Below are 17,138 nucleotides of genomic sequence, written 5' to 3' on the forward strand. Positions count from 1 at the left end.
ATACCTAATTTAGTCACTATTCCCTAGGAGGTGACGCGCGTCTCTAACCCACATCGTTTAGAGACATTGATTTCTACCTCGCGCATACCATTCGCATGAGAATAAAACGATGAATAACCATAGGAACAGAAGAGCGGTACGGAATGTGTTTGGAAATTCAGGTAATACGTGTAAGCCGTCACACATTACCCAGATAAAAAAAATCTAGTATGTGAGCTTCGACGTCGTACGCGGCTGCTTCTGGAATGTAGGATTTATGCAGCAGGGCGAAAGACTGTCCAGGCCATAGCATCAACGCCATAAATTAGACAAACATCATCCGCGGGCAGTTGCATATGACAAACGAGAGCGAGATCAAGTCACACGGACCGTTCGATCGGTTGCGGAACAAGTGACGTTTGAGATCTTGCAGAAATGGCGGAAGAAAATGGTGGAAAATCTTTCTGGGGCCATATCCAAGAAATGCACAGTTCATTTCGATCAACTTATTTTCGTGTATAGATGAGTTTTGAGATCCAGTCTGAAGGATGCGGCTGGGACAACCTGCAAAACCACAGAAATCTCGACAAGATTCGATGGAGCAAAGTGAAAACAATTCTATAGGACAACATGATAATTCTTAGATACACTTAATTAATAGATTGATGACGGGTAGAATGATATTCAGACAGCGCGGCGCACTGATTTTCCGCCGTTAAGTAATACCAGTGACGAATTCTCCTTTTATAACGTTCATAATATCAAATTTAGCGATATCCCTAGTAGGGCCCTAAGTAGGTAGGTAAATAGCTAGAAGTCGTTTAGGTCAATCACTTCCACTTACTTAGAGGTAGGTAGTTCTAAAGTATGTAGGGAAAACATACGTGCCCGGAGTTTCTTATGGTGTTCAAAGAGGCTGATAAGTTAATAGTTTTAGTTACTTTGTTCCTACCCAGGGTTAAGAGTTTCAAGGCCTTCCTATTCTCACCCTCTTCACATCTACACATCGTCCTAATAGGCCACCATATTTTATGGACATCATTCGATAATAGTTAGGCGTCCAATTTGGAGATTTCTTATCTGTCATCGTCTCGTAGGTTTAAGGTCCAAAAAGGAGTCGTAGGAAAGCGGAGACCTCTCTTATTTTCTGTTTCGACTTATTAGACCAGCACGCAAGACGGCGGATGGCGACAAACCCGGGGGACGGCGCGGCAGACGGAGTCAGCCATATCGGAGTCACTGGAGATAGCAAGTATACAAAGGTGGTTTAAAGACGACGGAGTCACGGACCAAGTGTAATAATAAATGCAAAAAGTGTACTACCTAGGTAGGTAGGAGATGAGGTAGGGAGGTACAATCTCATGTCGCTCCTGAACATAGCAGGTACTTCTGTACTTACCTACTGCCTACCTACATACTATGTAGGTACCTATAAGCTTAGGTACCTTGTGCAGTTGAGCTAGGATGGATCAGGGGTCCACTTTAGCACTTCTTCTTATCTATAGCCACTCAGCATTCATTATTTATTATCAACTGTCCTAGATATTCCTTCGGGATATTTTCTTCATTTTAGTTGTCGCCTCGAATAGCTAATTGGATTAGGCATGAGCTCCGAATCCAATGAGATAAGAGAGAAAACACTCACCAGGAACAGTATTACACCTAGGTATCTACGTAACATAGAGCTGAGGAAAGCCTTGGAAGACGAAAGCAAAGGCGTAGGAGTCTCTATCTTCTAGATCAGCTTTCACACTACCCAGATAGGTACCCTACGGGTTATCGGGATACCCGTGCAGCCGTGGACCTAGGAGATAATGCTGACCGATATCTCTGACAAACTTCTTGACGCGGTATAATCCCAGCCATCTAGATCTAGACTTGGGGGCTTTCAGCTACACCAAAGAAAGGAAGCTGTCCATGTTGCCTCTTGAATCATAGACGGTATGCGGCGTGCCTACTAGATACAGTACCTAGTAGTAGACAGATAATGCTATCGGTCAGCCCCGCTGTATTCCCATATCCATCTACGGAGTTCGCTTTAGCTAGAAATGCGCGGCGTTGGTTATAAACGAGATGATAAAATTTTTTGACACCTGGTGTTTAAACGTCGAGTCTTACATCTCAGCAGCATTCAAAGTTATTAAAGATTACCTATATACCTACTTACATACCTACATATGTATCTGCTTGGATTCCATTCTACTTTATCTTAGGTAAATACTACCTAAGATATAATTGCGCGCGATGTAGGTTAGCAAATCGCGACGTTTGCGTACCCGAACCTCTAAACGTGGGTAGCCAAAGCTAATGAATTGTTAGATACTAGGTACCTTTTGATTCTTGGTGGCATCACTACCTAGATTAGTACCTAGGTAGTAATTAATTCACCTAGGTACACTCGTACTTCAGGCTCATACAGGATCGTCATAATCGAGATATATAATATTTGAGCAGTCTCCTATTTAGAAGTCGTCGTTAGTATCGCCGCCGCCTCTTTTTCCTATAACATACATACGACCCACTACAAGATGGATGAAGATCAGGGTCCGTCCCAAATTGTGCCACAGCATGAACTGAAGAAGACTATGGGCGATCGATTAAATGGCCTCAAGAAAGTATTCTTCACGAGACAAGGTATGCTGGGCGATTACGACTATGTCTTCCTTCTACGGCCCAATCTACCATTCATGAAGAAGTCTCGACAAGCTTCACCTTTCTTTGGCCTCAATGATAAGATGCCTGTCGTTCTGGCACTTCTCCTCGGTCTCCAACATGCTTTGGCCATGCTTGCTGGGATTATCACGCCTCCCATTATCATGTCATCCGGAGTTAACCTACCTGCGGAGTTACAGCAGTATCTGGTCTCAACCGCCCTGATTGTTTCCGGCATTCTCTCCATGATTCAGATCACCAGATTTCATATATACGGGACCCCGTAAGCGTTTATTTTTCCTTTTCTAACCATTTCATCTAGATACAGCAAACAGCTGGTGTTTTCGGTGCCCTAGTCAAATCCGTGACGAGTGTGAGGCTAACCGATGTGTTTAGATATTACCTCGGGACCGGGCTCATCTCAGTTGTCGGTATATCATTTTCTATAATCTCGGTGGCGTCGGGTGCCTTTGCACAAATGTACGCGAACGGGATGTGTCCGACAGATGCAGATGGTACCAAATTGCCTTGTCCGGACGCTTACGGAGCACTTCTTGGAACTGCAGCAGTGTGTGCTCTTATCGAAGTTCTCATCGCCTTCATACCGCCGAAAATCATGCTTAAAATATTCCCTCCTATCGTCACCGGCCCGACGGTGATGGTAAGACTATCCCATTCCATCTCTCTCTGATCCGCGTGGCTAACTGCTTGAAGTTAATTGGCATTAGCCTCATTGAGACAGGCTTCAAAAACTGGGCTGGTGGTAGCGGGTCTTGCTCAGATGCCACACACACGGCGTTCTATGACGTGTGCCCAAACGTTGGTGCTCCTCACGCTCTACCTTGGGGCTCGCCGGAGTATCTAGGGCTTGGATTTTTGGTATTTCTCACCATCATATTATGCGAACGTTTCGGCGCTCCGATAATGAAGTCTACAAGTGTCATTGTCGGTCTACTTGTAGGTTGTATCGTCGCCGCAGCGACAGGCTACTTTGATCGTTCGGGGATCGACGCCGCTCCGGTCGCATCTTTCATATGGGTTCACACATTCAAGCTTACAGTGTATGGACCTCTCGTGCTACCGGTGCTGGCGGTATTCATAATCTGCGCATGTGAAGCCATCGGAGATATTACGGCCACGTGTGATGTCTCCCGCCTCGAGGTAGAAGGCAGCACGTATGAGTCCCGCATTCAGGGTGGCGTGTTAGCCGACGGGATAAACGGCATTCTCGCCGCTCTAATGACCATCACACCCATGTCCACGTTTGCGCAGAACAACGGAGTGATCGCTCTCACACGTTGCGCAAACCGCACGGCCGGGTACTGTTGCTGGTATGTATTTCGTATTGCATTCCATCTGTTTATCGCGTTCTGAAGCTAAACGAATGGGTGATCAAACAGTTTCTTCTTGATCATAATGGGCATATTCGCAAAATTTGCGGCTGCTCTTGTTGCTATCCCATCACCTGTTCTTGGTGGAATGACTACATTTTTATTCTGCTCCGTGGCTGTTTCCGGCATCGCCATTATAGCACGTGGAGTTCCCTTCAATCGCCGAAACCGATTTATCTTGACGGCTGGTTTATCCATTGGATATGGAGGTAAGTCCCCGTTCTTATTGGTCCCCCCCTTTCCCGTCCTCGTTCAATGCTAATAGTTGAGAAATAGCTACCCTTGTCCCGACCTACTTTAGTAACGTCTTTAGTTACAGCGGTGATAACAAGAGTCTCCAGGGATTCTTAGATGCAATTGTATTAGTGATGGAAACTGGTTTCACAGTTACGGCTTTCATCTGCGTGATCCTCAACTTGACGTTAGAGGAAGAGATCGAAGAGACCGACGAAAAGCTAATCGTTCCCGAGGAAGCGGTAGTAACGACGACGACGAAGCATACGCCGAACAATGCACAAAGTTTTGATAGTAGTAGAGTTCCCTCGGGCCATGAAAAACAGGTGTAGTAAGTGTATGTGAATAATTGGATAGTAAGAGGTACATACATTTATAATACTAGGGCTACATATAGGTAGCTACCTAGTAGGTACTTAGTGTTAATTCATGAGCACTTACACTTACCTGCCTACTAGGTAGATAGGTATATGTTGTATTGTTCTACCTGCACAATGCAGTTCGTATTTTCCTCAGTACTATGTATAATATATTGTATAGAATTACCTAGGTAGATACCTCACATGTTCCTTGCTCAACATTGGTTCAAGGTTTCTAGGCTTTTACTGGCTTACGTTATCGCTCGGTGTACCCCGCGGATACCCCACGTATGCGATTATGCATGAGTATCACGGGAAATGTATGGGCCGATATCTTCATTTTCTCATACCACCATTTTTGTCATTTCCATCGTTATCGTCCATTTCAATCCACGTCGATCGCTCAACTCTCAAACCCTCTAATACTTACAGTAGATTTCCGACCAATCGCCAACGCGTATCATAGCCCCATAAGAAACGCAATTGGTGATATGAGCTGCGGTCAGTATGCGCCCACGGCCTGCCGGAAATCTGTTCCGACCTTTCAATCTCGATAATATCTGTTGGCGATGCAGTCAACAGCTGAACTATACGAGAACTCCAGCTAGGAGGTTCTTCGCCCATTCCGTCGCTCCCGTCCCTCCGAAGCAACGATCAAGATTAAATACCGGATATTTCTTATCCAACAAGCTTTTACCACGAGTCCAAACCGCCTCAACCGATCATCATGCTACTCAGGATCTTCCCCACCGGCAGCGGCGGGCAGCAAGGCGCAACGCTTCAGTAGAAAACCCAACTACTTCTAATGCCCCAGACCCGGCGTCGGCGGTTGAGAACCCATTACCACAAGATGCTTCATCTGCTCTCACTACAGCATCTACGAAACACCCTGCCAATTCTCTACGTCGACAAATATCCCTCCTCCTTTCTCTCTCGAAACCTCGTCTTACTGTCCTTATCGTCCTTACTGCTATGGCACCTTATGCGCTATACCCCGTCCCCGCCTTTCTCTCGCCATCTATAGGTCTAGACACGCCTTCTCTATCGCCTCTGACCCTGGCTTTCCTTACCACTGGTACGGCGCTCTGTTGCGCGAGCGCGAATGCCCTTAATATGCTCTACGAACTAGCGTGGGATGCCAAGATGACGCGGACGAGGAACAGGCCTCTGGTTCGTGGGCTCTTGTCTGAGCGTAAAGCTCTCATCTTCGCTATCCTCGCAGCCTTTACCGGAGTCGGTGGCCTCTACTTTGGCGTCAACCCCACAGTCGCATTCCTGGGCGCTGCGAACATCACGCTCTACGCTGGTGTCTACACCCCAATGAAGCGCGTTTCTTGGCTCAACACTTGGGTCGGGGCCATTATTGGGGGCATTCCGCCTCTCATGGGCTGGGCCGCGGCGGCAGGCGAATCCGCGACGGGAGACGGGTCCTTCCATGAGCTTCTTCTTACTCCCGACGCCATTGGTGGCTGGTTGCTGGCCGCACTCTTATTTGCCTGGCAATTCCCTCATTTCATGGCACTCTCGTGGCCTATAAGGGAAGAATACAAGGCCGCCGGTCACAAGATGCTATGCTGGATCAACCCTGCACGTAATGCGCGCGTGGCCCTGAGGTATAGCTTGCTGTTCTTCCCCTTATCTGTTGCGCTCTGTGCCGTAGGGGTGACTGAATGGACATTTGCTGTGACGAGCTTACCCGTAAACTTCTGGCTGGCGCGTGAAGCGGTGCGATTCTGGCAGAACGAGGGCTTCAAGGGGAGTGCGCGCGGGTTGTTCTGGGCTAGTGTCTGGCATTTGCCAGTCGTCATGGTCCTAGCTCTCGTGCAGAAGAAGGGTATGTGGGGGCGGGTTTGGAGCAGCATAGTTGGCGAGCCAGACCTTGAGGATGAGGATGCGGACGATGAGGATTGGATTGTGGATGAAGTTGGAGAAGAAGCTGAGGCCGCCGATGACAGGACCCGGGCCGCTGTGCCCCCTATTGGGTCTAAGTGACCTTGCATTTTGGCCTAGCCTTTGCCGATCTGCATGAGGATGGCACCTCGGGGAAGAAAATATATCTGTAATATATCCCTATTATATGTAAAAATAAAAACCATTGTTTGGGTCGAATTATAATACTTGGTCCAATTAGGTAGTATGACCTATCCATACGTGTCCAAAGAATGTACGTAAATAAGGTAAATTCAGGGGGTGTTACAGACTTCGGATAGGAAATGACTGTATTTTTGCGACTCTCGCCTGGCTCAGCAATCTAATAATTATTAACCCCCATCTTTAGCTACGATTCGGGCTTTCTTATGAGTACAGCTAACAAGTGGCCTTCCCAGGTCCCGTGGTATCTATGTGGTAAAAATCTAGTATACAGAGCATTCACTAATCATAAACCTCTGTTGCCGAAAAGCAGTCATTAACAATACTTGGGTCCAACTTCGCCCATGCCCCTATTCCCCTAATTTTGGTGTGTGATAAAAATGGAGGGTGACATGGTAAATATAGCATGATGGTCCTTCCTGAAAGCAGTTATAAAGGAATGACGTGTTTTCTTTCGTAATCCAATCTTCCTTCGCTTCACCCTTCGTCAATCCGCATCAAGCTTTCTTCCTCATAATGATGAGCTGCTCGCCGGCAGCCCTTCCGTTTCCCTGCCCTTCTTTATCCCGTAAGTTCGCCATGCTATGCTGACGCCGTAAACGCCTGGGAGTTTTGCAAAAGACCGAGGTAGGTAAGAAGGAAATAAGTGGTAAGTAATACAGGGAGCGGCAAAAACTCCCAAACAATGTCAACGTGCGTCGTAATTCGACCGCCAAGATTGAGAGTCGAAAATCTTGTAAATAGGGGAGGTGGCTATAATAAAGTAGTAGTAGGCCGCGCTCTGTCACCAAGTAAAACTAAACTGATAAATGAATAAATGAATGAATAAGGGGAACATAGAAGAAATATTCGTAACTTCATATCGTACGTCCTTTCACATGCCATGAGTAGGTCCGCCGTTGTGGCCCGGTCGATTAATGATGGCGTCGATACCCATGTCAACGCTAGGAAGTCTCTGTCCGTCGCCCATATAGGGCGACCCTCCCTGAGAATGAGAATTATGCATGGCACCGTAGTGTGCCGCCGCTGTGGACGAGACCGAAGAGCCGTAACTAGATGAAAGTCCGCCGGCGCTGGCAGTGTAGTTGGCACCATATGGGTGGCCGAGTGCCATGGGATGGATAGAGCCGCCGCCGTAACCGCCGCCGTTGCTGCCGCCCGAGTGCGAGCTCGACGTCGTCTCGGGGCTGCTATACGAGGCGTCGAGGTCATCTACTGGAGTCAGACCAATGCCGGAAATGCCGCTATCGTCGTCATACCCATGGATTGGATGGCCAGATTCCAGCCTCTCGCGCCGCGCCGCCGACCGAGCTGCCGACTGCAAGTTCTTGAGCCCATTATTCATACACTGGAGTAGGTTGGGCAGGTCCCCGTTAGCGAACATCCTAAACAAGTTTGCCGAGATGCGGAGTAATACATAGAAAGAAAATTAAACTAACCTTTGCTTCGACAACGATCCATTTCTCTCCCGTGCGCGCAGCCAGCGGCTGCCAGATCTCCTTACGCATGCTCATGTATTCCTTTGCTAGACGCTCCAGCTTCCTGTTATCCCAGTCGTCGGCACCCTTACGCTCCATCAACCGTTCGTGGCGCTTCCGGCAGGCATTCGGTGACTTGTTAGGGAAATAGTTGCTCTGGATCTGGGCCCAGTTGAGGCCTTGTTGTCTGGCCGCCAGCAAGTTCTGGTCGTCCTGGACCGTCCAGGCACCGGACGAAGGACGGTTCGGCATCGGTGCCTGCGGTACTATGTCTGCCGGGTAGGGATCATACTGCTGCGCCTGCATAGAAGGCTGTGCCGATGTAGAGGCAACAGTCGGGTAGTAGCCCCCCGGTAGAGACGGTCGTGTACTGTAAATGGGGACGGGGGCTGAGGGAGCGAGAGAGACGGGCATGGGATTCGGGTTCGAGTAACGATTGTGGCTCGAACTTGACGAGCGGGTGTGCTTAGGCATGTTCATTGGCGGTATGTGAAATAGGGGAAGCACATATAAAAAAAGAACTATAACGCAGAGAAGTAATGCGATTAAGCAAGGGAAGTTAGAGTATAATTCGAAGAATAGGTTATTATGATTAGCGATATCTGTCGTTTTCTTCTCCGTCCGCTCGAAAATCGTCGAGGTAATGTTTCCTTTTTCTTCTTCTGTCTCTTTCAGCCTCGCCTGGAGGAGGTTATAGAAATTGCTAAGAGATGTAGCAAAAAAAACTTTTTTTTCAGGCAGCTTAGTCGATGACTCGTATCAAACGAATGATGATGAAACGAACGAGGCTGTCAAGGGAAAAAACAAAAAAAAATAAAAAACACGACGGCCTTAAGTCAGAGGAAACGGAAAAGGAATAGGCCGTTTGATGCTGTAGCGAGAGGGTCCGGGAGGGGAAACTATTAAACCAGGCCAGGTCGCGAAATGGGCGCGGGTACTTATAAAAGTAATGGTCACCTCGAAGGGCTACGACCTGACTAGACGAAATGGATAATGCTGCTGGTCTGCTGTTGTAACGCGAGACCCAGGAAGTCGGATCTGAAACAAAGCTGTCATGGTCATAGAGCAAGATCTCGAGCGATTGTCAGCTTTGGGGGGCGAACATGCAAGCTGTAGTCATGAAACCTAGGTTGTGTATCTGAAAGAGTGGATAGATTATTCTTGGGCCGTTGATATTGGTTGGCGAGCTTCGGGATGGCGTCTGTCTGGAGTTGGGCGGCTACGGAAAAGTGGCCTGGTGTGGAGGGCGGCTAATGGTATAAGATGTACATTAGGAGACTCTTTGGGGGCACACGTTCACATAATTTACACTACACACTATACCGAGATAGAGAGACGGGCCAGGTATCCGGTCAAAAATAGCAAAATCGAGAGAATGCTGTATCAGTAAGCGCCAGCCTTATAGGGAAATTTTAGTATACCTAGGTAGGTAGTTATCCAACTGGATACTATGCGCGCGCGCGTGTATACGATTGCGATTATGCGGCGAACGAAGGTGAAGACGACGATCCGGGCCGTGGCACGCTCGGAGCGGGTCGACACTGATCTGATCGACAATCGTCGCATTTTCCTTTACTTGCTAGTCGTCCGATCATAACCTTATACAGCGGTTCCCTGCATACGATAGGTATTCTTTGCTCTAGATTGTACATGAAAATTACCTAAGAGCGACGCTACTAGGTACTAGGTATGCTGTGGTGTTGAGCAGCCACATATTAGGTATGTATATAGGTACCTACCCAGAAACACACATGAGCGTAACCTTGGTAGAGACTTACACGAAGACAGAGATACTTCAATACCGGTAAGCAAATGATGAATACATTGCTAATCTTGGCAAGTAGCTTTTTCGTTGACCCGTAGAATCACTCGAAATATTTCTAGGTGCGGGTAGACAAAGCAAAGCGGGACGGCACCTTGCATGAAGAGACAATACCACCCATGTTACTGTAGGTCTGTCATAATAGACAAATATGGTTTGATGGGTTGATAGCTCGATGAAGCATGGCCCCCACGAACAAACATGCAAACGCTTGGATACAATTGTAAATCCTTCAGGCTTAAGATGCCTCTTTTGGACATGGATGCTGGGAGACGTCGTTCGAATTGTCTATTATTGACGTAGTGGCCCAAGCACCATGTACCAACACAACAAAATGGCATGGATATGGCTTGAACCAACCTTGAGAAAAGGAGAGGCAAAAGCAGATTTGAAAGACTTCCAAGATTGACCAGGACAATAGCGTAATGGCCTTGTATGTTGTCGTTAGCGTCCATTAGGGGGCGGCGTTTCGAAACAAGATGAACGACTGTTTCGATCAAGGTGGAGATGTGGCATTGGATGAGAGCGGGAGTTGAGTGGTTACTCTGTGGAAAGACCCCTGAATTGATGAACAAGGTGCAAGGTGCAAGGTGTAAAAAATGCAGAAAAGATGCAGAAAAGATGTCTGTATGTAAAAAGATGGAGGCGCGCGTCTACAAATCCCACGCTAAAATAACATTGATCGTCCAGAGTCTCCTTGCTAGCGTCCCTGCTAGCCGACCGGGACATGGGGAAGCTATACCTATTCTGGTATTAGCCTCATATTAAGAATTGATATTCTCTTAACACCGAGCGCGCATTCCCTGCATAAGATCCCACGATTTTATTTTGGTTAAGCTAGTGTAACGGTACTAGATGACTAGCGTCCACCATGGCGGGAATATCACGTGTATTCTCTTGGTCCCCCAAACTAACTCTTTTCCTATTCGCCAGAAGTTTTTAAAATAGACATATCACTGTTGTTCGTTTGGTAAACATTTACTTCAATGCAACGTTGAAATTGCGTGTATGTACGAAAGAGAAGATTTGCTTCTCCACAAGTTCCTACCTACCTCATACTGCCTACATGGTAGTCGGTGTTCTTTGTATGCCGATATCTTTATCGACTGGCAATGGTCGTTGCCCAGTGCTGCCGTCAGGTCTCTTCCCTCTAGCCCTCCCAACTCTCTGCGGCGACACTGTCTTAGATATACAGGTATTGGGGGCCACGGATGCTGCCGTACGTACGAGTCCCCTTACAATCCTTGCTTAGCTGGTCTCGTTGCCATGTTACTCTCACCCTATGCGGATATACTAGGTACAGGGTGCTTCGGCAGTTATAATGAACAACTCACTTTAATCTATGTTTCAAAGTGATTATGACGGTTCCTATCTGAACCCCAAATCCTTCTTGTATAAGTCTGATGTTTCATAAAAAGTGATAGTTCAGCTGTAGCAGCAAGGCGACCCCAGGCAATGTACATCAATGGCACGGTAGGGAGTAAGGTACGGGTACAGTAGCAGAGGCCTGTTTCCCGACCCTGGAAAACATTGACAATCTGCATGGCACAGATTCAATAGGCGCAAACCGAGCGACGATTGGATGAGTGAGCTCGACTTCTGAGACAGCGGCACATCCTTCCGAATAGAGCCGCTAACAAGCGCCCCGTCCCTCTACCATTCTACCTAAATTGTCATCCGAACCGTCCGATTACCTTCCATTATCCGCTATCGTTAGATAACCAAGAATCCAAGATGCCTCGGCCAAATTAGGAATGCACTTTTGAGACAACTTAAGATGAGGTCAAAATTGATATCTTGGTAAAGTTGAATATGATCTGCTCCTGTCACGCCCCGTGCCGTAACTGGGATTCACATTTTGGACCTTCTACCACCTGTCCACGACTATCTACCTTCCTACTAGGTACCTAAGGCATATAGTCAACCTTGCACTCACACTTCTACTTACATCATCTCAGCTAGATTTCCTCGCTTAGGCATCTTATGCCAGACGTTAGTTGTGAGCTTATCATATCAGTAGCCCGTAGGTATCTAATCCAATCTGGTTAAGTGCGGTAACGGGCTCTAGGCCCTGATATAGCGAATACAAGTGCTACCATCATTTCGAGAAATTCGGTCGACCGTCTCGTCTCGACCTAGGTAGGAAGATATATACTACATGTATGGTTCTCTCCTATGTGCGACAGACTGTACCTACCTAGGTAAGTAGGTACCTATTCATACGATGGTGTGTTGATCTTAGATTGTCAAATCTATAATATAACCACCTAGGCACGCATTCTCATGTGGGACCAATCGACGTACAGAACACATCGATCACGAAAATAACTAGGTAGACTAAAAAGAATATGTGATGTTGTCAAAGTACCTACCTGCTACCTACTCAGTACTTACGTACTATGTAGGTGTGTATTCGATCAGTCGACCTCACGTGTCGTTATCCAATACTAGGTACCTAGTGGGTTCTTTTCGACCTTTGGCTGGGGTAATTTAGGCTAAATACCTACCTACCTACCTAGGTAGTCATATAGAAAGTAGCACTGCGGTGGGTTATATGTAGCCAGCCTATTACAATATTACCCCGATATACCCCACACGGGGTAGCCATTTTCTCCAAGATTTTGTGGTGATCATGATCTGCCTAGTAGAAGATGATTTTAAAGTGTGGCATAAATTTGCTAAAAGTTTAGAGTGAATGATCTTCTTACGACCGATACCTAGGTACTGCTCTTTGTTCAATATAATTCGTATACGCTTCTTTAGCTTCGTCTGCCAGCTTGTTAATGTATACCTATACATACCATAGCGGCAAATACTAGAAGCTAACAATGATTGGAAAGTCGAAAACAATGATTGGAAACCTGAAAATAATCATTATAAAATAAAAACAATCATTGTAAAAGTAAAAATAATCATTGTAAATAGGTTGAAATCATTGGAAAGAGGTTGGAATCATTGGAGGGGTTCAACAATCATTGGAAAGGTTTAACAATCATTGGAAAACCTTAGATTTAATTAGATCAGGTGCCCAAGCTGCCAAGTAACCCAGGCGGCAACAAGGTTGGCGATACCTTTTTGCCCACAAAAAAACTTAAGATTTTTTTTTTCGAATTTCGTCCTTATCCTGCACCTCCCACACACATGTTTTTATTTTTATTTCTTTTCCTTTACATCTTTTTTTTTTCTCACAAAAACATACACCACCACCACCACCACATTACAACAACAATCACTCGTACAACGCTACTAAATAATGGTATTTTATTGTATATTTAGCCTTAGATAGATCAAATTTTCGATCAATAAACAGGTCATTAGATAGATCAGATAAACCTCTAGATAGAACAATATTTCGATCAATAAACAGGTCGTTAGATAGATCAAATAGATTAGATAGATCAGATAGATCAGATAGATCAGAAGGATCAGAAGGATCAGAAGGACCAGAAAGATCAGAAAGATCAAAAAGATCAAAAAGATCAAAAAGATAGACCTATATACAGCTTGGTGGACAGGAAGGTGGGCAGGAAAGAGAGAGGGTTTTTGCCACCCACCTCGTCACCTACCTCGTCACCTACCTCGTCACCTACCTCTTTATTTGAGGCCACAAATACTTAGGTATTTGAGGCTTCCAATGAATATTTAAGGTTTCCAATGAATGTTGAACCTTTCCAATGATTGTTTGACTTTCCAATGATTGTTTGACCTTTCCAATGATTTTCTAGCCCCTCTAATGATTCTATTTTATACAATAGCTGTGCTGGGAAATCTTGATTATTATAATGGGCCATTATTGTTTTCGAAAATAATCATTGTTAGCTGTTGGCAGGTCCCGGTACGGTACCTACCAACCTAGTAGGTACCTAGGGAGCATTACACTCGCTCCTTAGGCGTGCCAATGACTAGGTAGGTAGGTAGTCAGCCTGGGAGTTACCCTCACCAATCAGCCATGACTTCGGCCGTGACTCGGTACCCCAAGTTTATTTATCCCGCATCCTGGTAATATATGACGGGGATCGCAGGATATCTCTTTCTGGGGTCTTTTCAGCAATAGTGCCAGATATGATTTGTGCAGAAGCTTCCTGTATGTCGCGTTATCGGAATTGAATAGCCTAGCTTTAACCACGTTTCTTGGATTCTCATAGAGTGATTGGCATTATTTATGTCCAGATGCTCCCTGAGAGACCAGTGGCGTACCACTTTTACGATTCTATGCCATAATAAAGTACTTGCTTACCAAGCCTTGAGATCAATTCTCAGAATCTCTGCGCGCATAGCCCCCTTTATCTAAGAACCTATGCCCAGCCTATATCCTTCCAGTGCGTTGCCGCTTAGAAATTACTAGATTTCAGTCATCATGGTTGTGGCGGGTGACACCGGCGCCGCTACGTACGATGCGGCTCTCAAGCGTCGCCAAGATATGATGGGCGCATCTGGTCCTATGGCCTTAGTCAAGAATTTCAAAGTCTTTAGGATCGCCCTATTCGCATGCATTGGTGGCATTCTATATGGCTACAACCAGGGAATGTTCTCAGGTGTCCTTGCTATGCCTGCCTTCAAGGCACGTAAGTACCTACCGAAGGCGACTTATGCCATCTAACCCAGCTACCTACGTAGGTAGTAGGTAACCTTCCGGCGCTGACAGAATCTATCAGACATGGGCGATTACGATCCATTCGATGACTCGGCCGATCAAACGAAGAAAGGATGGTTGACTGCTATTCTCGAACTCGGTGCTTGGGTTGGTACACTGCTATCGGGCTTCATCGCAGAAGCTATTTCTCGTAAATACGGTGTCCTAGTAGCGGTGACTGTCTTCGTAGTGGGAGTCATCATCCAGGCTACGGCTCAATCGGGAGGGCCTAATGTGATTCTCGGAGGTCGCTTCGTCACGGGTATGGGAGTTGGTTCCTTGGCCACGATCGTGCCCATTTACAACTCTGAGGTCGCGCCCCCCGAGATTAGGGGCGCGCTCGTGGCGCTCCAACAGCTCGCTATCACCTTTGGAATCATGGTTAGCTTTTGGATAGACTATGGCACCAACTATATCGGCGGCATTACCCTCGGTACCCAGACGGATGCAGCGTGGCTGGTACCCATCTGCTTACAACTCTTTCCCGCCATTATCTTATTTGTCGGAATGATCTTCATGCCTTTCTCCCCGAGGTGGCTCGTTCACCATGACCGCGAGGGCGAGGCACGCAAGATTTTAGCCAACCTTCGCGGCCTTTCGGCCGACCACGAGCTCGTCGAATTAGAATTTCTCGAGATCAAGGCACAGTCCCAATTTGAAAAACGCACGGTAGCCGAGCATTTCCCTGCCCTTAGTGATCAGACTTCTTGGAATACCTTCAAGCTCCAGTTTGTCGCTATCAAATCGCTTTTCCAGACCAAGGCAATGTTCAAACGTGTTGCGGTTGCTACCATCACTATGTTCTTCCAGCAATGGAGTGGAATAAACGCCGTGTTATATTATTCACCAACGATTTTTAAGCAACTTGGTTTGAGCGACAACACAACTAGCTTATTGGCAACCGGCATCGTCGGTATCGTCATGTTTGTCTTCACCGTACCTGCTGTATTGTATATCGACCGCGTTGGTAGGAAACCGGTTCTTGCTGTGGGCGCTATCGGGATGGCTACCTGCCATATCATCATCGCCGTAATCGTGGCAAAAAATGCGGACCGATGGAGTAGCCAAAATGCAGCTGGCTGGGCAGCCGTAGTTATGGTGTGGCTTTTTGTAATTCACTTCGGATACTCCTGGGGCCCTTGCTCATGGATTATTGTGGCCGAGATCTGGCCGCTAAGCTCTCGTCCCTATGGTACCTCGCTTGGTGCGTCAAGCAATTGGATGAATAATTTTAGTACGTGCCGGACTTCAAGAATCTCTTTTATATATGTCCGATGCTAAATTGTCTTAGTTGTTGGTCAAGTGACACCGATCATGCTTAACCGAATTGGCTACGGGACGTACATCCTTTTCGGTCTTTTGACATTTATGGGCGCTGCGTTCATCTGGTTCTTCGTGCCTGAGACGAAACGATTAACTTTAGAAGAAATGGTAAGTCAAGATATTAATTTACCTAAGAATCCTCGTCTGGCAGCTCCATATAGACTAATAAATCTCCTTCTGCATCAGGATGTTATATTCGGCTCCGAAGGCACTGCCCAGGCAGATTTCGAGCGTATGGAAGAAATCAATCGAGAGATTGGACTTACTGCTATGTTACAGGGCCTTGGTGGCAATAGCAATAATAAGGACTTGGAAGAAAGGAAAGAGAAGATCGACGACAGTCAAGACGCATGAAATCCCATTCAGGGGGTATAATGACTTCACAGAAAACTTATCTACCTAGGTACCTAAGCACACGTTGGAATTGTTTAATCTTTAAGACTCAAGGCATGGCCTTCTTTCTGTTGCAAATACCTACCTACATTTAATCATGACTAGGTACCTGCCGGTTATTTCACGAGTAGGTACCTAGATAGTTATGCGAGGAAATCGGATTTCCGTGTCAAAGTCCGATAGGCGGCAAAAACACCATCCGATAGGTTCCTAACTAGGTAGATAGATTTTGTGGGTATTATCTTATTTACCTCCTAATAGTTACTTACCTATGGTCTTTCGTCTGTAACGTAGTCCTATAGACGGCATCCGTGAGATTGGTTGTGTCGTCTATCAGTTTCGAGGCTACCTACCTACCTACTTGGTAAGTACTAGGTACGTGAAAATATGCTTTACTACGGTATTTTTTATTCTATCTTTTCATTCCCCCACTTCGATATTGCTGCGGTAAGCCACCTACACCAGTAAAAAATGAAGGCAGTATTGCGGGAAAATGAAGAAGTAGAAGTGCATGGGACCTGTTGCTGACATGTATATTAGGAGGTAGGTATCGCTCAGTGGATGTGAACTGTTATTGTATGCCTTAAGCGACAATACTGGATCGTGACGCTTACAATTGCTACGATGAAGCCATCGGGTTTATCCACGTAAGAATTATAAAATTCTTAGATCGAAAAGATATAGCCAGCACCAGTAGGTAAATAGTACCTAGGTATATTCATGTTGATGATTGTATGTCACGAATTTAAAGTTACCTACTAGGTACCTACCTAAGTATCTAGG

At 46.3% G+C, this 17,138-nt stretch overlaps 4 protein-coding genes across 4 annotated transcripts; 3 read left to right on the forward strand and 1 right to left on the reverse strand.

The window, feature by feature from the left end:
* Nucleotides 1-1,848: 1,848 nt before the first annotated feature.
* On the forward strand, nucleotides 1,849-4,812 carry GGS22DRAFT_173078 (Xanthine/uracil permease). The gene is made up of 6 exons (XM_047962865.1): nucleotides 1,849-2,225; nucleotides 2,299-2,914; nucleotides 3,028-3,292; nucleotides 3,346-3,962; nucleotides 4,032-4,231; nucleotides 4,299-4,812. Exons 2-6 carry the CDS (start codon nucleotides 2,508-2,510, stop codon nucleotides 4,586-4,588), a joined length of 1,779 nt encoding a protein of 592 aa, XP_047815222.1. The 5' UTR covers nucleotides 1,849-2,225; nucleotides 2,299-2,507; the 3' UTR covers nucleotides 4,589-4,812.
* A 165-nt stretch (nucleotides 4,813-4,977) lies between these two features.
* On the forward strand, nucleotides 4,978-6,846 carry GGS22DRAFT_173079 (mitochondria protoheme IX farnesyltransferase). Its single transcript, XM_047962866.1, has one exon. It carries the CDS (start codon nucleotides 5,123-5,125, stop codon nucleotides 6,605-6,607), a length of 1,485 nt encoding a protein of 494 aa, XP_047815223.1. The 5' UTR covers nucleotides 4,978-5,122; the 3' UTR covers nucleotides 6,608-6,846.
* A 734-nt stretch (nucleotides 6,847-7,580) lies between these two features.
* Nucleotides 7,581-8,658, reverse strand: GGS22DRAFT_192478 (uncharacterized protein; the record flags this gene model as incomplete). Its single annotated transcript, XM_047965269.1, has 2 exons — nucleotides 7,581-8,054; nucleotides 8,146-8,658. The coding sequence occupies 2 exons, from the start codon at nucleotides 8,656-8,658 to the stop codon at nucleotides 7,581-7,583; spliced, it is 987 nt and encodes a 328-aa protein (XP_047815224.1).
* A 5,375-nt stretch (nucleotides 8,659-14,033) lies between these two features.
* Nucleotides 14,034-16,633, forward strand: GGS22DRAFT_173083 (general substrate transporter). The gene is made up of 4 exons (XM_047962867.1): nucleotides 14,034-14,571; nucleotides 14,662-15,873; nucleotides 15,931-16,070; nucleotides 16,149-16,633. The coding sequence occupies exons 1-4, from the start codon at nucleotides 14,364-14,366 to the stop codon at nucleotides 16,314-16,316; spliced, it is 1,728 nt and encodes a 575-aa protein (XP_047815225.1). The 5' UTR covers nucleotides 14,034-14,363; the 3' UTR covers nucleotides 16,317-16,633.
* Nucleotides 16,634-17,138: the final 505 nt, after the last annotated feature.

This window comes from Annulohypoxylon maeteangense, assembly GCF_022496945.1.
Source record: "Annulohypoxylon maeteangense strain CBS 123835 unplaced genomic scaffold GGS22scaffold_20, whole genome shotgun sequence".
Lineage (NCBI taxonomy): Eukaryota > Fungi > Ascomycota > Sordariomycetes > Xylariales > Hypoxylaceae > Annulohypoxylon > Annulohypoxylon maeteangense.